Source organism: Thamnophis elegans, chromosome 15 (assembly GCF_009769535.1).
Source record: "Thamnophis elegans isolate rThaEle1 chromosome 15, rThaEle1.pri, whole genome shotgun sequence".
Lineage (NCBI taxonomy): Eukaryota > Metazoa > Chordata > Lepidosauria > Squamata > Colubridae > Thamnophis > Thamnophis elegans.
In genome coordinates, this window is record NC_045555.1 from 8,590,434 (window position 1) to 8,613,353 (window position 22,920).

At 52.7% G+C, this 22,920-nt stretch overlaps 1 protein-coding gene across 5 annotated transcripts in view; it reads right to left on the bottom strand.

Annotated features, from left to right (window-relative positions):
- HSPG2 (heparan sulfate proteoglycan 2) overlaps nucleotides 1-22,920 on the bottom strand; it is a 115,343-nt gene that overhangs the window by 18,960 nt on the left and 73,463 nt on the right. For 3 of the 5 annotated variants that reach the window (XM_032231763.1, XM_032231762.1, XM_032231758.1), the window contains 23 exons: nucleotides 22,782-22,895; nucleotides 21,392-21,519; nucleotides 21,217-21,303; nucleotides 21,070-21,128; nucleotides 20,336-20,509; nucleotides 19,181-19,291; nucleotides 18,907-19,007; nucleotides 18,422-18,602; nucleotides 16,460-16,582; nucleotides 12,646-12,798; nucleotides 11,512-11,654; nucleotides 10,763-10,898; nucleotides 9,114-9,265; nucleotides 7,219-7,357; nucleotides 6,226-6,368; nucleotides 5,405-5,540; nucleotides 5,016-5,167; nucleotides 4,557-4,689; nucleotides 4,323-4,474; nucleotides 1,982-2,123; nucleotides 1,150-1,304; nucleotides 881-1,016; nucleotides 213-364 (listed from right to left, as the gene is read on the bottom strand). In XM_032231763.1, coding sequence (XP_032087654.1) covers nucleotides 213-364; nucleotides 881-1,016; nucleotides 1,150-1,304; nucleotides 1,982-2,123; nucleotides 4,323-4,474; nucleotides 4,557-4,689; nucleotides 5,016-5,167; nucleotides 5,405-5,540; nucleotides 6,226-6,368; nucleotides 7,219-7,357; nucleotides 9,114-9,265; nucleotides 10,763-10,898; nucleotides 11,512-11,654; nucleotides 12,646-12,798; nucleotides 16,460-16,582; nucleotides 18,422-18,602; nucleotides 18,907-19,007; nucleotides 19,181-19,291; nucleotides 20,336-20,509; nucleotides 21,070-21,128; nucleotides 21,217-21,303; nucleotides 21,392-21,519; nucleotides 22,782-22,895 — 3,102 coding nt within the window. The remainder of the gene's footprint in view (nucleotides 1-212; nucleotides 365-880; nucleotides 1,017-1,149; nucleotides 1,305-1,981; nucleotides 2,124-4,322; nucleotides 4,475-4,556; nucleotides 4,690-5,015; nucleotides 5,168-5,404; nucleotides 5,541-6,225; nucleotides 6,369-7,218; nucleotides 7,358-9,113; nucleotides 9,266-10,762; nucleotides 10,899-11,511; nucleotides 11,655-12,645; nucleotides 12,799-16,459; nucleotides 16,583-18,421; nucleotides 18,603-18,906; nucleotides 19,008-19,180; nucleotides 19,292-20,335; nucleotides 20,510-21,069; nucleotides 21,129-21,216; nucleotides 21,304-21,391; nucleotides 21,520-22,781; nucleotides 22,896-22,920) is intronic. The other 2 variants (XM_032231760.1, XM_032231761.1) reach the window with 2 other exon arrangements.

Here is a 22,920-nt window from a genome sequence, read left to right on the forward strand (position 1 = left end):
CCCCCAAATATTACGCCAAGGTGTTTCAGGAGATCCCTCATTACATGACCGAAAATGCGTAACACACATTCTGAAAAATAATGTCTGGCTAATCCAGTGTTCCCACAATCACAAACCCGCTTCCTTTCCATCAGCTGCCCTCTGTAGCCTCTGGGTCTCCCGAAGCCCACCGTTGCCCAAACGCTGCGGGAATCGCTGCCACGTCCCCTTACCTGACTGTGGACAGGCAGGGCACCCTCGCGCTTGTACCACATCACTTGGGCTTGGGATTGGCCAGCCACCAGGCAGTTCAGGTCCAAAGTCTGCCCCTCGGAGATGACTGTGGAGGACATTTCAATCCTGATCGGGGGAGTGACGCCCACAGCTGGAAGAGGAAAACAGGGATCCTGTCAAGATCCGAAGCCTACTCATGCTGCTTTCACTTTTACTACTTCTCAGCTTGCCAACAAACTATGGGGGTGGGGGTGGGAAGGGGGAATTGAAATGAGGGTTGTAACCATCAAGCATGCAGCCTGTGAGAACCAAGGTCACTTCAGCAGGTGGTTGCCAGACCTTCCAGGCATCTTCTCATAACAATATTGTGACACTTAATTGGACAATGTGACCTGCACTAATTGGAGGGAGAGAGGAATCTATTCTTTAATTATACTGAATTGCGCGGGAATTAGCCAGAGCTGGTTTTGCTTTCATTCTGTGCCGAAATGATGTGCACAATAAAGTTCTGCATGAAGGGATTGGATTCTCTCGATGGCGCTTGCTGGGTTCGGTTTGTCAGTCGGAACCTTGACAGAACCATAGGGGGATCCTCCACAGATCCCCCCCACAGAGCAGGCAATCAATCACACGCCACAGCCTAGCACCCATGGGGAAGGGGACTTACAGTAGGAGTCCCTTTCACCTTTGATGGTCACCACCAGCGAGGCCTCGTGAATGGCCGAGCCGTGGCTCACGCGGCAGACGTATTCCCCAGAGTCAGCTGGTGAAGCCTGTGGGATGCGCAGGAGGAAACCGGAGACCTGGGGAGAGGTGAGCAGAAGGTGAACAGGGATGGCTAGCACTGCCTAGGTGCCAGCCTCTTCCTCGCAGCACCTGGAGGCGTTTCTGGGAGAAAAGCCCCTCTTGGCGAGCCCCACATGGGCAGTGCCATACCTGGTGGCTGGCAGGAAGAGCCCCTCCTCGTTTATACCAGGTGACTCTTGCCTGCGGCACAGAGGCGGCCACGATGCATTTCAGGTCTAAGGTGTGGCCCTCGGAGAGCGAGGTGGAAGAAGACTCGATCCGTACAGGTGGGATCACCCCAGCAGCTGCAACGGTTATAAGAGAAGAAAGCTCAGGGCTGTCGCCAAATTCCCCCCACCCTGCCAGGGAGAAGCCAAGCGTTAGAGAAGCCCCACAGTTGCTGCCTTCTCTCCTCCCAGCTGACCCACATAATCCTTGGGAGGCAGAGAAGCAGATCCTTTAAACATTCCAGCGCTTAGGATTCCCTTCAGGGCCCTGTGCAGCTAGTCCTCGACTTACGACCATAATTGATCCCAGAATTTATGTGGCTAAGTGAGACTGTTGAGTGAGCTTTGCCCCATTTTACCACTTCTCTCTCCATGTTTGTTAAGTGAATCACGGCAGTTGTTAAATTAGTAACACCGTTGTTAAGCGAATCCGGCCTCCCCATTGGTTTTGCTTGTCAGAAGGTCACAAAAAGAGGCTCATGTGTCCCCTGGGACACGGCAGCCATCATAAATATGAGCCAGTTGCCAAGCATCCGAATGTAAATCCCAGGGATACTGCAAACGGTCGTAAGTGTGAAATATGGTCATATTTCTTTTTAACATTGAGTGGTCACTAAGTGGACTGTTGTAAGCCGAGGACCGCCATTATTCCCTCCCTTTGCTTTTTCACGCTGCCAACCTTCGCGCCAGCCCTCCTGGTTCATCCTCCCTCATTCCCTCCCTTATGAGCTGCTTCGAGGGAAGGGAGTCCTTACGGAAAGTGGGTCTGCCTTCCTGCTGCTGGACAGTGACCAAGACGGAGGTTTCCTGGCTGGCGGCATCGGAGCTGACCCGGCAAACGTACTCTCCAGAGTCAGCCGGAGAGATCTTGACCAGACGCAGGCGAGTTCCCAAGGCCTGAAAGAGGATGGCACCCAGGGGTAAGATCAGCCGGTTTGTATCGGTTCATACGAATCGGTTCTTCCATCCACCTGCCCCTGCACTAGTCTGTCCTGTACTTCCTTTGTTTGAAGCCCAGCTGATAGGCGCGGCAGAGTGGATTGCCACGCCTCAGCTGTTTCACTCACCGGGGCTGCAGTAGAAGGTAAGTTTCAGAGCTGTTTTGAAATGAACTGCGCATGAGCTCAGTGAACCAGTTGTTACACTGGTTTTGGTGTACCAGTTGCGACCCTATCTGGACCGGGAGGCCCTTCGGATGGTCACTCACGCCCTTGTCACCTCAAGACTGGATTACTGTAACGCGCTCTACAAGGGGCTGCCCTTGAAGAGTGTTCAAAGACTCCAGTTAGTCCAGAATGCAGCCGCGCGAGCAATTGTGGGCGTACCTAGGGACACCCACATTACACCTGTCCTCTGCAAGCTGCACTGGCTTCCTATTGGTCTCCGGACACGTTTCAAGGTGCTAGTCGTTACTTTTAAAGCCCTTCATGATTTAGGACCTGGCTATCTGAGAGACCGCCTCCTGCCATTTACCTCCCAGAGACCTATAAGATCGCACAGATTAGGCCTCCTCCGGATCTGCCAGCCAATGTCGGCTGGCGACCCCCCGGGGAAGGGCCTTCTCTGTTGCTGCTCCGGCCTTATGGAACGATCTCCCCGTGGAGATCCGGACCCTTACTATTCTCCCGGCCTTCCGCAAAGCAATTAAGACCTGGCTCTTCCAGCAGGCCTGGGGCTGTTGATTTATCCAGCCCCATTTTATGTTATGAATGTTGTGTGATTTTAATGTTTGTACTTTTTAATTTTTATATGTTCCCCTCCCTGCTTTTTCTGTAAGCCGCCCTGAGTCTTTTGTGAGTGGGCGGCATACAAGTCCTAATAAACTCAAACTCAAACTACACTAGTTGAGTCCCACCACTGATGGCACCCTTATCAGCGCGTCTTTAAAACAACCTTGGTCTGCTGACTATGACGTATGGATTCATAGATTTTACACAAAAAAACATGATTCTAAAACCCTTAAAAAAAATAATGAGAATAAGGCCCTTCTTTTCTATTTGGAGCCAGGGGGAGATTTCCGAATTGTCGGGTTGAAAATAATGATTATTTAAACAGCAACCTTTGCAGAATTGCCCCCCATATCCGCCCTGCCTCACCAACATCTGAGCTCCAAACAGAGCTCAGTTCGTACACAGACTAAGGCCAGGCCTGGTGAGCCACACTTTGGAGCCACCTGATTCCGTTTGTCATGCCCCAGACATGAATCTGCGGGGGATGATGAGCTGGAACAAGAGCCGACAGAGAACGAGAGGGCGGCTCCGTTGGCCTTGGAGGAAACTGGGGAAGGGCAGAGTCAGTCCAGGAAGGGCTTTTCAGGATTAGAAAGGCTTGCAGACAGGGAGGAGGAGGACAGGCAGAGATCAGGCAAAGAGCAAGGACCACCTGCTCCTGATCCTAGAGCACGGAGAGAAGAGAGAAGGCAAGAACGACGCACAGACCGAGCCAGCTATGAAGTAGGAGAGTGCCCTACTCCCCCTTCACAAGGGGACTGAGATGTAAGGAGGTGCCAGTGGGAGGGGCATTTGTCGGGAACAAGTGTTGAATCTGTGGAGCCTCGTATGCACTTGCCGACACCTGGAGATTACCATGCTCTATCTTGTGGGGCTTCCCCAGTTTGCCTGCTTCACTGCACTTCTTGCTCTGGTTACTGTTTGGCTAAACCTGTCTTACTGGATTACTTACCCTGGTTACTGTTTGGCTAAACCTGGCTTACTGGACTGCTGGCCCTGGTTACTGTTTGGCTTATCCTGGCTTAATGTCGCAGCCAGAGGCTGCTGAAGGTGCGTGCGAGAGCTTTGCTCCAGGACTTGTAGTAAATGTGGCTTAGATTTAGACCTGTATTCTGGCTGTGTTGCTTTCGTGCCACGTCCACGGGTCACACCATTTCCCCAATAGCAGCGTTGGGCTCCAAAGTCCGAAGAGCGTTTACCAGCTAATCAAAGTGCTTTGAAACTGCCATTGTGCCCAGGAGGCAATTTGGGGCACTCTGCAGGCAAGGAGGTGCCTTCGAGACTGTAGCTTTTAGCCCTCAAACTGCCAAAGTGGCCCCAAAGCTGTTATCCAGTTGCACGTGTTAAGGCTATGTCATGTCTGTACCTGATGATGGGCTGGCAGGGCTTCACCCCGTCTGTACCAGGTAACCATGACTTGCTCCGGGCGGGAAACCACACAGTCAAGCTCCAGTGTTTGCCCTTCCGCTATGACGGAGGAGGAGGCCTCAATCCTCACCGGGGGAGCCACGCCAAAGGCTGGGGAGAGTAGAAGGGTGGGTGAGGATCCTGCCAGCCCCCCTGGCAAACCCGTCCCTCCTGCAGGGAGGCCCACACCTACTGGAGGAGGAGGAGCGGGTGACAGAAACGAGGATGGAAGCTTCTCGGGTGAGGGAATCCAGGCTGACGCGGCAGACGTATTCCCCCAAGTCAGCCGGGGAGATCCGGGGGATGCGCAGGTGGGAACCGGAGACCTGCAGGGTGAGGAAGAAGAGGCAGCCGGCACACAAATGAAAGGGATGCCCTAAGCCAGGGGTCACCAACCCCCAATCCGTGGATCAGCTACCAGGCTGCGGCATGCCAGAAAGCGGGCTGCACAAACAAGCGAAGCCCTATCCGTGGGATGCAGGCAGCATATGAAACCACACACACCCTCCCCGGTCCATGGAAAAGCCTCAATCTGCGTAACTGGTCCCTGTTGCCCAAAAGGTTGGGGGCTGCTGCCGTAAACACCCTCCCAGGGAGGAGAGGTCTCTGGATAAAGCTGCCCCTCCCCTCCAGCCTCGAGGGGCTCCCATACCTGGTGGCCGGCTGGCAAGGATCCGCCTCGTTTGTACCATGTGATGGTGGCACTGGTTTGGCCAGCCACGACACAGTTCAAGTCCAAGGCTTGTCCTGGGATGAGGGAGGGCGACGAAGGCTCGATCCAGAGCGGAGGGGTAACTCCCGAGGCTGTAAGGACAGGAGGAAGCAGCCAACAATCAGTTAACAGACCTCTCCCCTCCAGCCAGTCCTCCCCTACAGGCTCCCATGGGCCTAGCTCAAAGGGGAGAGCTGAACTCCCCCTGGAAATGCCCCGGACTCCTCTTGGGCATGGCCTGCCTTCTTTGGCCCTTCCACCCCCAAGAGCTGCACCAATGAAATGCACAAGTTCTGGGTCCTAAGCTAGGACCTGAGCTTCTGACTCACTTTCAGAGCTGCTGTGCACGAGGATCACTTTGGAGGCCTCTCGAACGACGCCGTTGTCGCCGTTGGTCACCCGACACACATATTCGCCTGAGTCCGCTACTGTGGCTTTGAGAATCCTTAAATGGAGGCCAGAAATCTGAAGGGAGAAGGTGGTCGAGGCATGTGGTGAGGAACCCCAAAGCGAGGAAGAGGTGGGCGGTCTAGCCAAGGGTCTCCTGTTGTGGAGCTGGTGGCAGACTCGGACAGTCAGGAGGTTGGAGAGGATCATGGGCCAGTCCTGGACTCTGGGGAAGGCTCTGATGAGGGCTCTGTGTCGGAGGCAGAGAGGGGGCCAGAGCTGTATGCCAGCTATCAGCTGCCTTCAATGTCAGACATCAGTGAGCCCGAATAACAGCTGGAGCTTGTTCCTAGTCTGCGCATGTGCAGAACTGCCAGGCAAAGGGAACACCTAAGGACAAGGGCCGACTTGGGAGTAAGGCCACAGGTGGATGGTGAATGGCCCCTCCCATAGGGAATAAAGAGGAGCGAAAGGGGAGTGGAGTTTGCAGGAGACAATGAGTTTAATTCATTCGGGTGACGATCTGTTCCTGACTCCTTGCCAAATAACTGCTGCTACAGCGTGGCGTTTAGAAGATATTGGCCTGGCAGCTCTCCCAGCCTGATAAAGGCCTGCAATTATGAAATCTCATGAGACTGTTGGCTGGGATTTTGCTGGAGAGGAATTCCCTTTAACCTAAATAAAAAGGGTTTTATCGGGACGAGGAGTTGGCTTCGTGCTTTTGGGTAAGCCTCGGTCAGAACATCTCCCGCTATGCCCATACCTTGCGGTTCGCCGGGAGGGACCCTTCCCGCTTGTACCAAGTGACTCTGGGCTGCGAGAGGCCAGTGACCTGGCAGTTGAGGTCCAAGGACTGACCCTCGGTGATGGAAGAGGAAACGGAGTCGATCCGGACTGGCGACGGCCCTGAGGACGTCAGAAGACGGGTCAACTTCTCTCACCCACCAATTCCAGCGCTCTGTTCCCAAGCCAAGATGGCCGGGAAGAGACAACAAAGATGCCCAGGACATTGCCTTTTTAATCCCACCCCTCAGTGAGTGACTCCTGGCTCTCCTTCCCTCACGCAGGTGTGATCTTTAGCCTTACCTTTTTTTTTATAAAAAGTTTTTATTTTTAGACAGACGTAGACAAACAAGACATAAAACATAAAACCATCTTCTATTACATGTGTTTTTGTGCATCTTTTCCATAGTCATCACTTACAATTTATATGAAATCACATATTATCAGATCGAATGTTTGTATTCATCATTATCATTATACCTCATTTGTTTGACTATCACTATTATTTCTTCATTTTAAATGAGATATACTAGATATCGGGTTCATTTATATTGTAACAATTCATTACATCATCTTAAATCTACCCAATAATAATATATCTTTATGTTACATTCTGTATCATTCTATTATTCTTGTATTGATAACATTCTCCAGTGCCTTTCATTTCCATGTTTTTTTTACTCTAACCACTGATAAAATAAATCCCATGACTTATAAAATTGTTCTCTAATTTCAAATGTCAATTGACTCATTTCAGCACATTCCATTATTTTGTGAATAACTTTCCTCCTGCGATGGTATTTTCTCATTTTTCCAATTTCTAGCAAATACAATTCTAGCCGCCGTTAACACATTTACAATCAAATATTTCAATTCTCTATTGTATGCTTCAGGTATAATTCCCAATAAAAAGATCTCTGGTTTAAAGTCTATACGTATTTTGTATCATTTTTTTCCCAACCTTTAGCCTTACCTTGAGAGGGGGTGTGGCTCTGCTGGATGGTCACCTTGATGGAGGCTTCCTTCGGGCCGGCTCCGTTGCTGATTCGGCAGACGTATTCCCCGGAGTCAGCAGCCGAGACCTCCAAGATTCGCAGGAGGGACCCATAGATCTAGGGAGGAAGCAGTGTTGCTGTCTGCAACGATGCCCGTACACCGTGGAAGCCCCCCCCCCAATTTTCTTTAAATTCAGGTAGTCCGAAACGTTGCTTAAGTGAATTTTGGCCCCATTTTACGACTTTCCTTGCCACCCCGTTTTCAAGTGAGTCGCTGCCGTTGTGAACTCAGTCACCCGGCTGTTAAGTGAATCTGGCGTTCCTGTTGACCTCGCTTGTCAGAAGGTCACAAAAGGGGGGTCACGTCACCCCGGGATATTGTAACCATCATCAATGTAAACCAGTTGTCCAACATCCGAATGTAAATCATGTGGCTATGGGGCTATGATGCCGCAATGGTCATAAGTGTAAAGAATAGTCTTAAGTCACTTGTTTCAGTGCCGTTGAACAGTAAATGAACTGTTGTAAAGTTGAGGACTATCTGTATCTGTGCCCCGCCTGTCGGTTTTATTTCTTTCCTGGGATCCTATGAGCCATGGTGGCGCACTGGTTAGAGTGCAGTAACACAGGCTACTTCTGCGGACCGCCAAGTGCCTGCAATTTGGCCGTTCGAATCTCATCAGGCTCAAGGTTGACTCAACCTTCTGTCCTTCCGAGGTGGGTAAAATGAGGACCCAGATTATTGGGGTGGGCAAGAGGCTGACTCTAGAAATTGCTTAGGGAGAGCTGTAAAAGCAACTGTGAAGTGATCTAAAAGTGCTATTGCAGGCTAATTCTGCTCATTGCCAGCAGTTCGATCCTGACAGGCTGCAGGTTGACTCAGCCTTCCTTCCTTCCGAGGTGGGTCAAATGAGGAACCAGATTGTTGGGGGACAAGAGGCTGACTCTGTAAACCGCTTAGAGAGGGCTGTAAAAGCACTGTGAAGCGGTATATAAGTCTGCGGGCTAGTGCTATCTTCCTTCCTTCTTTTCTTCTTTCCTTCCTTCCTTCCTTCCCAGTGTTAGAATGCGGTATTGCAGGCTAACTCTGCCCACTGTCAACAGTTCGATCCTGACTGGCTGCAGATTGACTCAGCCTTCCTTCCTTCCGAGGTGGGTCAAATGAGGACCCAGATTGTTGGGGACAAGAGCTGACTCTGTAAACCACTTAGAGAGGGTTGTAAAAGCACTATGAAGTGGTATATAACTCTACGGGTCCTTCCTTCCTTCCTTCCTTCCTTCCTTCCTTCCTTCCTTCCTTCCTTCCTTCCTTCCTTCCCTCCCTCCCTCCCTCCCTCCCTCCCAGTGGTTAGAATGTAGTATTGCAGGCTAATTCTGTCAACTGCCAGCAATCCTGACAGGCTCAAGGTTGACTCAGCCTTCCATCCTTCCTAAGTCGGTGAAATGAGGACCCAGATTGTTGGGGGCAAGAGGCTGACTCTGTAAACTGCTTAGAGAGGGCTGTGAACCACTGGGAAGCGGTATACAAGTCTAAGGGCTATTGCTATTGTTATCCTGGCTTATAATTGAGCAGGATTCTTAGTCTTGTTACATTTACAGCACTCTTTTCTGAAAACCGTCCTGAGAAAATTTAATCTTATGCATTCTTTGGAAAAAAAAAAAGAGATAGAGCGATCTTTAGGGCCGGATGAGACCAACCGTTCCGAATGAAATTCCTAATCAAGAGGAAACTCTTCATTGTTTCTGGCAAGCCAGGGAGTCTTTTTTCTAACTTCCCCCCTTTCCGTTGCCTGGAATGAAACCAGGAGGCTCCCACAGAGAAGCGGGAGAGATGCGGCCGCCCACTCCCCTCGGGACCCAGGAGAGTCCGAACCTGGTGGTTGGCTGGCAGGGCCCCTCCCCGCCGGTACCATGTGACGGATGCTGTAGGGTGGCCGGCCACCACGCAGTTCAGATCCAAGGACTGGCCTTCGGTGACCGAAGAGGACGAAGGTTCAATCTTGACCATCGGTGAGACGCCGGGCACTGAATGGACACGAAGGGCAAAGAGAAAGGAGGCAAGGACATGATTTGCACTGCGAGGGGGAGGGTTCCAGTCCAGGTTTGAATAGGGCCAGTGATAGCGAACAGACGGAAACGTCAAGCATGCACGCTAGCCAGGTGGTCCTCCGGAAAAGCCAAACTTCCGGATTGTGGGGCGTTTGTGTACCTGACGATCAGCTGGCCAGCATGCATGGGCAGACCGCTTTGTGGCACTGCCACACGGGCGAAGGGATCACGCTCTGAAAAAGCTGAACTTCCAGGTTCTGGCGCGCATGTGCGCCCGACGATCAGCTGGCCAGGGTGCATGCACAGGCCAGTTGTCGGCACTGTCGCGCATGCAAAGGACAGCTGATCATCGCGTGTGCATGCGTGCCAGAAACCAGGAAGACAAACAGGCAAGGCTGCATGACATGGACAACACGGCTTCGCGTGCCACTTTGAGCACACGGACCATAAGTTTGCCATCACGGGAATAAGCTCTCCTTGGGCTGACCATGAGCAGCTTGGCGTTTTGCTCAAACCAGCCACGTCTTTGGTTGATGTTTCAGGTGGATGGATGGCTTCCCACTGGGCACTGCAGCTGAAAATGATTCAAGTCGTCCCCCCTAGAAGGGGTTTTGTGCCCCACCAATGGAGCTGGCAGCAGATCCAGACAGTGAGGAGGTTGGGGAGGAACATGAGCCAGTCCTGGAGTCTGGGGAAGGCTCTGATGAGGGCTCTATGTTGGAGGCAGAGAGGGGGCCAGGGCCTTCTAACATGGCTCAGCTCTCCCCTTAAGCCTCCTCCTCCTCCCCAAATCCTGGGTGTTTGCACTTTGGAAAAAGTGCAAAGAAAAGGAACTAAGATGACTAAAGGCCTGGAGACTAAAACAAAAGGAAGATGGTTGCAGGAATTGGGTGTTATGGCCCACCAGTGGAGCTGGGAGCAGACTCAGACAGTGAGGAGGTTGGGGAGGAACATGGGCCAATCCTGGAGTCTGGGGAAGGCTCTGATGAGGGCTCTGAGTCGGAGGCAGAGAGAGGGCCAGAGCTGTCTGACAGTTATCAGCTGCCTTCAATGTCAGACATCAGTGAGGCAGAAGAACAGCTGGAGCCTGTTCCTGATGTGCTCATACGCAAAGTTGCCAGATGGAGGGAACAGCTAAGAAACAAGGATCGACTTCGGAGTAAGGCCACAGGTAGATGGTGAATGGCCCCACCCATAGGGAATAAAAGAGGAGCGAAAGGGGAGTGGAGTTTGCAGGAGACAATTAGTTCATTCCTGCATTCTTGTCAAATATTGTGGCGTCTGAAAGATATCGGCCTGGCCACTCTCCAAGCCTGATAAAGGTTGGTAATTGTGGACGATCTTGAAAGACTGTGGGAGAGGAAAGACTTTGCTGGAGCGGAACTCGCTGTCAATTAAATAAAAGGGGTTTATCGGGACGAGGGCTTAGTGCTGCTAGGGAAGCCTAGGTCAGAACAAGGGGTCACGCCTTACCCTGAACGACCGCCACCTCAATGCGGGCTCTGCCGACTCCCATCGGGCTGCTGCCCACGCACAGGTACACCCCTCCGTCGGCAGCCGTGATGGAGGGTATCACCAGGGTGGAGATGTCAGTTCTCTCGGAGTGGGACTGCAGACACAAAGGGAAAAACGTTAGAGACCCTCAAGCGCGGGTCTGGCTTCCCACCCTCCTGGGCCACATGGGGAAGGGGGTGCCCAGGAGGGCCCAGAGCTGGGGGGTGAGGCACCCTCAGCATCCGCGAGTCCCAGGCATAAGCAAGAAAAGAGCCAGAAGCAGCAGGCGAGGGGGAGGCAGGATCGGAGTGCAGCCAGCACAATCTGGGAGGGTGGGGGGAAACGAAGCCATTTGGGGGAGACCTTGCTTCTCTCCGCTGGAGAACCGAAAGCCAGAGGAGAAAGACGTAGCCGACCAGCAGAGCAACACGAGGGGCTCATGCAGAGGGATACCTGCTGGAGCTCCTGTATTCGCTGCCGGACGGCTTCCCAGTGCCACTTTGAAAGTGGAAGAACCCAAAGACAAGAAGCGCCTGGCCCAAGAGGGAAGCAGGGCAAAGAGAGAGAAGGAGAGAGAGGGGGGAACAGAGGCTGCCAGGAAGATCAGAAGCACCAAAGAAGATACCACAGGCTGGGTCTGCGCCTGGCCCACCTCTTCCCTCGGGCAACCTCACGTGGACCCAAAGGGCCCAGGGAGGGGCCGTCCTCCCTGGGAGACCAGGCCTTACCTGTGGAGGCAAGCTGCCGCCCTCTTTCTCCCAGGTGATGGTGGCAGCTGGGGAGCCCGCAGCCCGGCAGTACAGTCTGACGGTGCTGCCCTCCTGCACTTCTGTCCGTTCGGGGCTCACCTGGACTTGGGGGACGCTGGTACCTGCCCAGGAGCAAAGGGGAGGTCAGTCCCTCTCTCTCTTCTCTCAGACCATCACGCCATTTATGGCCTGATTCTCTCTTCGCCCCACTTAAATTTCTCTGTGGCGATTTCTTCCCTTTGGCAAATTTGATTAGGTATCAGCTAACTCTCCGAGTGGTCTGGTGGCCTAGAGGTGGAGCTCTCGTCTTACAATCAGGAGACTGTGAGTTTGATCCTAGGTAGAGGCAGATATTTCTCTCTCTGGGAGCAATGAGAATGTATCTGCCGAACCAAAATCCGCACTGGCAACAGGCAGGTCATCCGGCCAGTAAACGCTCTGCTAGCTCTATTCAGTTGCCCAGACTCCACCCCACAAGGGATTAAGGGGCCGTTAAAAGATGATAAAAGCTAAGTTTCTGCTCTTTCTGCCTGAAGAAGAATAAATACTGATGGATGCATCCTGGGAAGATGGATTCTGAGGTCTGGGGAGGTCCTTGGAAGAGCCCCATCATCCTCAATCTCACGCTGAGGAAGGGGGATCAGAAGGGTTGCTGGGGGCCATCTTATGTAAGTATTTGTGCATCCCTTTTATTCTTATTTAACCATTACATGCACAAAATAATAAACTACCTGTTTGTATATCTTCTTTTTGTAGGTCATTAGGGCAAAGAAGTGATATTGACTCGGCCACACCCACCCAGTCACGTGACCAGCAAGCCACACCTGCCCAGTCACATGACCACTAAGCTATGCCTATACGGCCACAGGACTACCGAGCTGCACCACCCAGTCACATGACCACCAAGCCACGCCCACCCAGTCACATGACCAAGCCATGCCCACCGTCACATGACCACCAAGCCACGCCCACCCAGCCTCATGACCACCAGGCCACAGCCACAGAACCGGCAGTAAAAAAAAATTTGAATCCCACCAATGGGACGTGGGTATTGGGCATCCACCTTGTGGCATGGTTTGTCCTTGTGGCTGGAGCGATGCCACCTCAACTTACTTTGCACTTGCAGGAAAGCTCGGGCCATGTGCTGCCCAACGCTGTTTCGCACTCGGCACAGGTACTGGGACTCGTCGGTGGGCTCAACCGCAGGAAAGCGCAGGATCCCGCCCTGGATAACAGCCTTGCGGGAGATCACGCCTCCGGGTCCTCCTGGAGCAAAGGCGAAAGCTTCCCAGTTATACGAAGAGAGGGGAGGGATTTCTGCTTATGGGGAGAGGATGCTGGGCCTCTTCGTTCTGCACCACCTGGGCACGTTCTGTCCCGCCCCAAGTCCTGGAACACCCAGCTGAAAACGCCACCGGCCAAGCTAGACACAGAGTCTAGCTCTTAGAATAGGGGTGTCAAACTCAAGGCCCGCGGGCCACATCCCACCCACCAAGTGCTTAGATCTGGCCAATGGAGCTGACCTGGAAACAGCGAAAGACTGGCCCACACAGCCCTCCTGAGCTCTGTTTTCGCTGGCAGAGGGCTGCAGGAGGATGACGCAGCCGAAAACGGAGCTTGGGAGCCCATTTTTGCTAATAGAGCGCTCAGGCCACCACAAGCACCCCCGACATGAGGGACTCGAGCTGGCTACGCCCCCCGCCTCCCTCCCCGAGGCCAAACACAACCCTGATGTGGCCCTCCATGAAATCAAGTTTGACACCCCTGCTTTAGAAGGATCCCCTCTCAATAGTACAATCCTGCGTTAAACCAATCGGCTCTTTTTTGAACCACAAGACTCTCTGAATCTAAAAGCCATATTTTAAGGAATGCTCTATTGCGTGTCTGGAAAAAAATATCAACATAAATTAAATGATAAGATACCTATGTGAGCAATACCCAGACACGCAATAGAGAATATAAGCATAGAACAAAAACAGGATGTAACCACATACAGACAGCTTCTTACCATAGAAAAAGCTAAAACTTTTGAATGTGCTAAAAGAGGAAAGGGTAATCCAAACCTGGTTTCAGTATGGACAGCTATAGGCCAGATGGCAAAAAGACCAGAAAATTGGTATTATACAAAATGAGGATAATCTAGTAAAACAAATTAGGGACCGAAGTCAAATGCATATAAAAAGGTTATATAATATACTGATAGAAATAGATTCTGAAACAGAACTAGTTAAAGACTATATGATAAAGTGGGCACAAAATTTCGATGAAGCAATAATGATGGAAACATGGGAAAAGATATGGGTAAGAAACGTAAAATTCACGCAAGCCGAAAACCTGAGTGAGAATTTTTATGAGATGTTTTATAGATGGCATTTAGATCCTAAAAAATTAGCTTGTATGTATCCGAACTTATAACCCAAATGCTGGAGATGTGATTGTGCTGATGCTACGTATTACCATATATGGTGGACTTGTAAAGCATTTTGGATAAAAATATGGTGAATTATTCAAAATATTCTTAAAAAGAGGATAAAGTTTACTCCTCAGTTATTCTTGTTAGGTATAATTACAGATTGTACAGATATAGAGACTAATTTGATTCTGAACTTAACAACGGCAGCAAGATTGTTGGTAGCGCAGTACTGGAAGAAGGAAGAATTGCCTACTATTCAAGAATGGACGTTAAAAGTAACAAACTTAGCAGAGATGGCTAAAATATCAGCATACTTGAAGGACCATTCAGATGAGAAACACAAGTTGGAATGGAGAAGATGGACTGATTATATTCAAAATAAATATGGGACTAAGAAACTCCAGATAGCTTATGAATGAATGAGCAAGGAATGTCATAACTTATCTAAAGTTAGCCTTACGAAAGGGGAGTTAAAGTACAAGAGAGGGATGATGCTAAAGTTAATTAGTTTATATGGTTGCTAAATGTTTATACCCTGTATTTGCTCTGAGAGGTTGTAGGGGGGGGAGGGTTCACCGACAAAAGGGCGCCTGACAAAAGCACGGCTGACGAAACCGCGGTGACAAAACTGTGAGTTCTAAACCGCGGTGACGAATGAGCGCTGAAGCGCGCCGACAACAGCGCGCCGACAGAAGCGCGCACTAAACCTAACCCTTACCTTAACTTAAATCGCGCTGTTGTCGGCGCGCTGTTGTCGGCGCGTTGATGACGTCACGGTTTTTGCGCCACGGTTTTGTCGGTGCGCTTTTGTCGGGCGCCCTTTTGTCGGTGAACCCTCCCCCCCTACAACCTCCCAGAGCAAATACAGGGTATAAACATTTAGCAAACATATGCCTACTATTCAAGAATGGATGTTAAAAGTAACAAACCTAGCAGAGATGGCTAAAATATCAGCATACTTGAAGGACCATTCAGATGAGAAACACAAGTTGGAATGGAGAAGATGGATTGACTATATTCAAAATAAATATGGGACTAAGAAACTCCAGCTAGCTTATGAATGAATGAACAAGGAATGTTACAATTTATCTAAAGTTAGCTTTACTAAAGGGGAGTTAAAGTACAAGCGAAGGTACGATGCTAAAGTTAGTTTATTTTAGTGTATGATTGTTAAATGTTTATACCCTGTATTTTGCTCTGGGAGGTTGGGGGGGGAGGGTGGGAGGGGATGTGGGATTGGGGGGGGGAGGGAAGGGGAAAGGTTTACAATTGTAAAATTTATTAAAACTTTTTAATAAAAAAAAAAAAGAATCTCCATGGACAGCAAGCGATAAAGCCACCAGCAGCCAGTAGAGGGAGTACACGAACAGAGACTCTCTCTCTCTCTCTCTCTCTCTCTCTCTCTCTCTCTCTCTCTCTGTGTGTGTGTGTGTGTGTGTGTGTGTGTGTGTGTAAAAAGTTGAACTCAGGTCGATCCCTCTGACTACATAGACCTGTCCTTGTTTGGGGTGCAAGCCCAGCCCAGAAGTGGTTTTTTTAACGGCTGCTCAACCCAGCCGAGGCCCCTTAAGGTTGAGGGACGCAGTGGCTCAACGGCTAAGACGCTGAGAAAGCGCAATCAGAAAGGTCGGCGGCTCAGCAGTTCGAATCCCCAGTGCCTCTGGGGCTCCTGGATGGGCCTGGGTCAGCGTACCTTGTGGGCCCGATGCATCCGGGCATAATAGATCTCCCCCTAGCAAGCAGGTCAGGGCGGAAAGAAGGAACAAGTAGCAGGAAAGAGAAATAGAGAAGTCAAATAGGGCCAGTGCCTTTCCACACCCTGGCCTTGGTCTTGGGGGGCAGAGGGAGGGGGGAAAGCCCCCCCCAGTGCGCCACTCCCTGATCCTCATGCACAGTTTAGCCCACTGTGGAGCCCAAGGGGAGAAAAGATATTGATGCTGCCACAACCACGGGATTTTAGGGAAGATGGGTATAAAGGTATTTATAGATACAGTAGCGGCCAAAATTGTGGGAACCTTTTGGGAAAAGTGTAGAGTATTTTTTGAGGTTTCATAGCTATAACAGCACTTTTTTTGGAGGAGTACCCAAAAAATAATAATCAATGGCTAAGACGCTGAGCCTGTCAATCAAAAAAGTCGACCGTTTGGCGGTTCAAATCCCTAGCGCCGCGTAATGGAGTGAGCTCCCGTGACTTGTCCCAGCTTCTGCCAACCAAAAGCACGTAAAAAATGCAAGTGGAGAAATAGGAACCACCTTTGGTGGGAAGGTAACAGCGTTCCGTGTGCCTTTGGCGTTTCGTCATGCCAGCCACATGACCACGGAGACGTCTTCGGACAGCGCTGGCTCTTCAGCTTTGAAACGGGGATGAGCACCGCCCCCTAGAGTCGGGAACGACTAGCACATATGTGCGAGGGGAACCTTTACCTTTTCAAGGTTGCCCAGCTGGTTTGAGCTTTAATGGTTGCCAAGCCGTGGTCAGCCAGGGGGTCTTTTCAGAGCAATTCGGGGGCTTACCGATCCACTCCACAGTGGGCTCCGGGCTTCCGGTCACGATGCAGCGAAACTCAGCTGGTTGGCCTGGCTGGACGCTCAGCTGGGTGGGTTCAATGGTGGCGGTCGGCTGGACAGCAGCGGTAGCTGCAGGAGGAAGCAGGTTCAGCTTGGTCAACGTTGGGCAGGGTGGAGGGAAGGCGGCCGCAAGGATTCCAGAGCCAGCCTGAAATCCTTGGCAAGGCTCAAGATCCCTGCTGGAGGATGTGGCCGAGCACACTGCGTGCATGCAGGCAAGAGAATGCGAAGCATGCATGGACAGAAACATGACCAGAAGAACAAGGCCTAGAAAAGGGGGGGGGGCGGAGGGAGTCTGCCTACCCCCGCTTTGTTGGCCTGTGAGTAAAGTAGGGCAATTCAGCATCCCAGAGAAAGGAGGAGGAGGAGGAAGGAAGAAGAGAAGGAGAAAGGAGGTGGGGGGAAGAGGAGGGGGTAGAGAAAGGAGGAGGGATGGGGAGGGAGGAGGAGGAAGGTAAGGAGACGAGGAGGGAAGAGGGGTAGAAAGAGGAAAAAGGGGAGAGGGAGGAGGCGGGAGAAAGGAGAGAATAGGAGGGAGGCGGAGGAAGAGGAGGAGAAATGAGGAAGGAGTGGAAGGGAGAGGAAGAGGAGGAGGAAGAAAAGGAGAGGAGGAGGAGCTAAGAAGAGAAGAAGGAAGAGGAAAAGGGGGAGGAAGAAGAAAATGAGGGGGGAAAGAGAGAGGAAAAGGAGGGGAGGAGGAAGAGGGAGGTGAGGGAAGAGGAGGAAGAAAAGGAGAGGAGGAAGAGGAAAGAAGAGAAGGAGAGGTGTGGAGGAAGAGGTGGAGAAGAGGAGAGAAGGGGGAAAGAGGAAGAGAAAAGGAGAGGAGGAGGAGGAAAGAAGAGAAGGAGAGAGGTGGAGGAAGAGGAGGAGGTGGAGAAAGGAGGTGGGAGGGGAAGGGAGAGGGGGAGAGGAAGAGGAAGAAAAAGAGAGGAGGAGGGGGCAAGAAGAGAAGGAGGAAGAGGAGGAGGAAGAAAAGGAAAGGAGGAGGGGCCAAGAAGAGAAGAAGGAAGAGGAAAAGGAGGAGGAAGAAAAAAATGAGAAGGGGGGAAAGAGAGAAGAAAAGGAGGGGAGGAGGAAGAGGGTGGAGAGGGAAGAGGAGGAAGAAAAGGAGAGGAGGAAGAGGAAAGAAGAGGAGAGGTGTGGAGGAAGAGGTGGAGAAGAGGAGAGAAGGAGGAAAGAGGAAGAGAAAAGGAGAGGAGGAGGAGGAAAGAAGAGAAGGAGAGAGGTGGAGGAAGAGGAGGAAGTGGAGAAAGGAGGTGGGAGGGGAAGGGAGAGAAAGTGGAGGAAGAGGAGGAAGAGGAAGAAAAAGAGGAGGAGGAGGGGGCAAGAAGAAGAGGGGGAGGAAGAAAAGGAGAGGAGGAGGAGGGGGAAGGAGGAAGAGGGATGGGGGAGGAAGAGTAGAAGAAAAGAAGGAGGTGGAGGAAGAGGAAGAGAAGGAGAAAGGCCAAACAGCATCAGCCAACGGGCAAAGTAGGGTCCCAGTGGGGGGGCGGACAGGCACCTGCAGGCCAAACCGACTTACAAGGTCTGTGGCCTTCCACCATTTCTACGGGACCATAGAACATCTGGGTCTTCGATGGAGCTGAAAACAGGGGTGGGGAGAGTGTTGGCATGTGAACAGGTGGCTGCGCGATGAGTTGCCTCAAGCGGGAGACTTACGAGTCCGGGAGCCGTCTTCAAAGACTGGCCACCCCGTCCCAAAAGATTCTTCCTCCATTTCCCGCCCCGCCCCTCACCCCCGCCCTATGGATGTGAGCAGAAGCGTGTCTTTGCATGAGCCTGCGTGGAAGCCGCTGGTCCTGGGGTGGCGGCCCGGACCAGCGTAGCGCTCGGGATGTGCGGGCTGCTGGGCCGAGTCGGAGGCGCTTCTCCCCGGCAGCCGGCAGGGCGCGAGAGCCGAAGCCCCACCTTGCACGTAGAGGGTGGCTGTCCCCTCATCCATGTCAAACATGTTGGAGCCCGTGCAGATGTAGATGCCGGCGTCCTCCGGCTGCACATTCCGGATGGTCAGGATGCCGTTGAAGTCCATGGCGCGGCTGGGCAGCTTCCTGTTGTTCTGCCGCGTCCACACCAGCGTGTAAGCAGGAGACTGCAGGGGAAGGCAGGAGGTGGACGAGTGAGAGAAAAGGGGCTGGAAGAGAGGCAGCCAAGGGCCGAAAGGGACCTGCCCGATTCGGGAAGGGGAGGTGGTGTCCATGGCTGAAACTCTGGACATCCAGGGAGAGTCCTGGCATGCCGAGCTGAGAGGCAACCACAGTGGCCCTCAGGCTTCCCCTGAGTGCTGTTGTGCTGCTGCAGGCCTCGACAGACCTCTCGGACTTAACCCGTTGTACTTCTGCCTGTCCTTTGCAAAGCTCCCCCCCTATCTCTCTCCCCCACCCCCAAAGACTCACCTTGCTCCTGGCGGTGCAGAGGAAGGTGACGTCACTGCCTGGTTTCACATTCTGCACCTTCTGCTCTTCCACCGTCACAGAGATGGCCTTGCTGGGACCTTCTGTGCTGGCCGAAAGGAGACGGTCAGCCTTGCCCAGCTGGTCCTGCCCCCCCCCTCTCCCCAGAGGAAAAGAGGGAGCCAGCCCTCATCAGCTCTGCCGGGGGGTCGGAGGTCCCCCTACACACCTCCCTGCACCTGGCAGCCCAGTTTCTGAGTGGAAGCTTCCGCCTCACCTGTGACGATCACCTCACTGCGGCTGGAGTTGGTAAAATGGGGGTTTCGGCAGGTGCAGACGTAGACGCCGGCCTCCGAGGGCCGGATGCTAGCAAAGTGCAGCTCGACGCCTGCGGGGGATTCAGGAGGGACAGAGTCAGAAACCAGCTGGCTGCTTCATCTACAGCTGTCCCCAACCTCTGGGCCACGACCCACTAATGGGCCTTGAGCTGTTTGCAACCGGGCAGACCGAGTTCAGCGACACGCAACCCACGCTTGTGCGAGCAGTGGGCGAACCCATGTCCATGTGCTACATTTGCATGGCTGGTGGCAGACGTGCACGCCGGTCCTGTAAATGGTGCCTGCGCACACGGCTCGCACGGAACCATCCCATTTCTCCCGCCCTCCCTGTTCTGCAAAGCCAGAAAGTTAGGGAACACTGGTCTACAGAATAGGCGGCCATTTGCCTCCCCTCTCCCTACTCTGTAGAAATCTTGAGAACTAGAACCTTTGCTTCCTTTTAAGGCTAGGGCACAGAACGCCTGCTTGCCCCGCAAAAGGCCCCAGCTCAGGGGTCGGCAACCTTAAACACTCAAAGAGCCATTTCGACCTGTTTCCCACTGGAAAAAAAAAACACCGGGAGCCACAAAAGCCTCCCTGTGCCTGATTATTTCCTGAGTGGCCACAAAACTAGCATATGTAGTTGAATTCAACATTCTGTTTTCTTCTGAAACTTTTGTTTTCTTCGATTTAACCATGATGGGCCTACCGCGGATTGAAAACCTCAATAAATCACGTGCCAATGGGTGTTGCACAATGGCAGTTGTGACACATATTTTGAGCAACAGGGAGCCGCAGCAGAGGGATAAAAGAGCCACATGCGGCTCCAGAGCTGCAGGTTGCTAACTCCTGTCCCAGCTGAATCCCGGCCTCTCTAGGGAAGCTTCCCACTTCGGACCCAGGAGCGTTGCCGAGAATACAGCAACACTCAGTTGAGAGAAGGAAGCAAGGACCCTGTATTGATCTATTCAAGCTTGAGGGATCCTCCCTGGCCAAGTCCTGATTCCTTTGACCCCAAAAACACGACTCTCCCCGCCCGGGTCACTGTCCCTCCCCTTCTGGGTCTCCCCCACTGCTTTGCAATCTGCCCAGCTGGGGGGATAGCACAGACTCACCTTCCTCCCTGCGCTGTGCAGTACTTGGCACGGGGCGGCCATCTTCCCGGGACCAGTAGAAGAAATGTGGCGACTCCCCACTGACCTGGCAACGCAGTGTCACTTCGCTGCCCTGGGACACAGTCGTCCGGGAGGGATGGATTTGGACGACCAGGCGGGGCTGGTCGGGGCGTCCTGAGAAGGAGCAGGAGGCAAAGGGAGAGGCCGAGGTGAGGGGGCATGTCAGAGTGTCCATATATACATACATGTACTAGGCAAAACCAGGCAATCAATCAATCTTCAACTATAACATGGAAGCACATATGGCGAGAGAGAGAAACTGCCCTCACAGGGCCTCTCTTATATAGACAGTCTCTTAAAGTGGCAGTAACCCTGTTGACTCATTCTCATTGCATTATTCGGTTTACAGCCTTAGGGCAGCTGGGCAGCTGTTACATCATCATTACCTTAACAGGGCAGCTCAGCTCAGCTCAGCTCAGTGACTAAGGTGCTGAGCTTGTCAATCAAGAAAGGTCGGCAGTTCGACGGTTCAAATCCTGAGTATAGGTCTTCCTGCATGAGCAGGGGGTTGGACTAGATGACCTCCAAGGTCCCTTCCAAGGTCCCTTCCAAGGTCCCTTCTGGTTACTGTTAAGCTCCCCCACCACTGACTGTGTAAAACAAGAGCCATCAGCACACACACACCCTTTTCGTATAACAACAATTCCACAACTAGCAAGCACATATTTGCTCACCCAACGGAAGACATTTCTGACCACGGATGTTGGGGTTGCCTGTATATCCAGAGGCACACCTAGGGGGAGAACCAGAGACCCATCAGGGGGCTCTCAGGGGCTACTGCCCCATCCCAGCTCAGCCCTTCCAGGGAGAGACCCACTCACTGTTCGCAATACTGGCCAGCGTAACCAGGTTCGCAGGCGGTGCAGCGATAGCCGCCGCCCTCCAGGCTCTCGCATGTCCGCGAGAATCTGCCAAAAAAGAAAGAGGAGGTCATCCTGAACTCTGGCTGAGAGGGATCTGTGCCCAAGCCCTGTCCCAAGAGGGCAGGTGGCTTACTGGTTCTCAGAATCCGGCAATGGGCAAGCACACGGCTGGCAGTCCTCGGGGGTCCCGGCAGTGGCATCTCCATAGTAGCCAGGGGCGCATTGTTCACAGAACTCCCCAGCCGCGTGGTGCAGACAGTGCTGGAGAAGGAAAGAAGGGAGAAAGTGAGGGGGGGAGCAATAGAGAAAGGAAGGAAGGAGGGAGGGAGAGAAGGAGAATGAAGGAAGGAGGGTGGGAGGGAGGGATGAAGGAAGGTAGGAAGGGGGAATGGAGGGAGGGAGGGAGGAAGGGAGGGAGGGAGGAACGAAGGGGGAAGGGAGGGAGGGAGAAGGAAGGAGTGAGGGAGTAATGGAAGGAAGGAGGGACAAAGGAAGGAAGGGGGAAAGGAGGGAGGGAGGAGGGAGGGAGAAAGAAGGAGGGAGTGACGGGGGAAGGAGGGAGGGAGGAAAGAAGGGAGGAGGGAGAGAAGGAGAATGAAGGAAGGAGGGTGGGAGGGAGGGATGAAGGAAGGTAGGAAGGGGGAATGGAGGGAGGGAGGGAGGGAGGAAGGGAGGGAGGAACAAAGGGGGAAGGAGGGAGGGAGGAAAGAAGGGAGGAGGGAGGGAGGGAGCAATGGAGGAAGGAAGGAGGGAGAGGAAGGAAAGAAGGAAGGATCGATCGTCATTATGGGAAAGAAAGGCAAACGGAAAGCCAGAGGGGGGGAAAAAAGAGACTTAAGAAGGCCACATTGGAAGCCAAACCTCCCCACAAGTTTCCACCGCTGCTTTTTCCCCCCAAAAGAAATGCTCATTTAAAGAAAATCCCCGTTTGATCCAATTAATGGAGAACGGGATAAATGGGATGCCTAATTCAAAACAGGCCGTTTCATCACGGCAAAAGTATCCCAACTCCCAGTTGCGTAACATCAGCCGTTTCCCCCTCTCCTTCCCTCCCTCCCACCCAGCCCCACATCCTCCTCTGCCAGATTCCAGGCAAGGTTTAGACTAGCTTTGAGCAGCCCAGCCGAAGCCACCAAAATGGCTTGCCGGATGCCTTTCTCAGGCAGGAAAGGACGGCTGCTCACCTGGGGGTGGGGGAGGGGAAGGGATTCCAGTTCCGGCTCTAACCGATAGACCCCAAAAGGCCCCTCCTCCTTCCAGGCCCCTCCCCAGGCAAAGAACATATTCCTGCTCCTCCCTCTTTGCTGGTGTCTCTGGCACTCAGAGAAGGGGCAAAGCCCCCCACTCAGAAACTCAGGGGGAGCAGAGGTGGCATCCTGCTGTTTCAGGCAAACCATTAGTGGCAGCAGCAGGAGGCTCCGCCCATCCACCCAGATGTCATCACGGACGCTTCAAACCGGTAGCGAAGGTAAAGAGGATTTCATGCCGCAGGGTGGGGGGCAGCAACCCAGAAGTGGTCTCACCGAGCAAGTGCCAGTCTCAGGGTGGCAGGACTCTGAGTGCCCGTTGCATTCGCACAGCGTACAGTGACCCAGGTACAGCCCTCCGCCGGTCCGGGTGTAGCCGGCCGCGCAGTCCTGTGGGAAGAGAAGGCAGGAATTG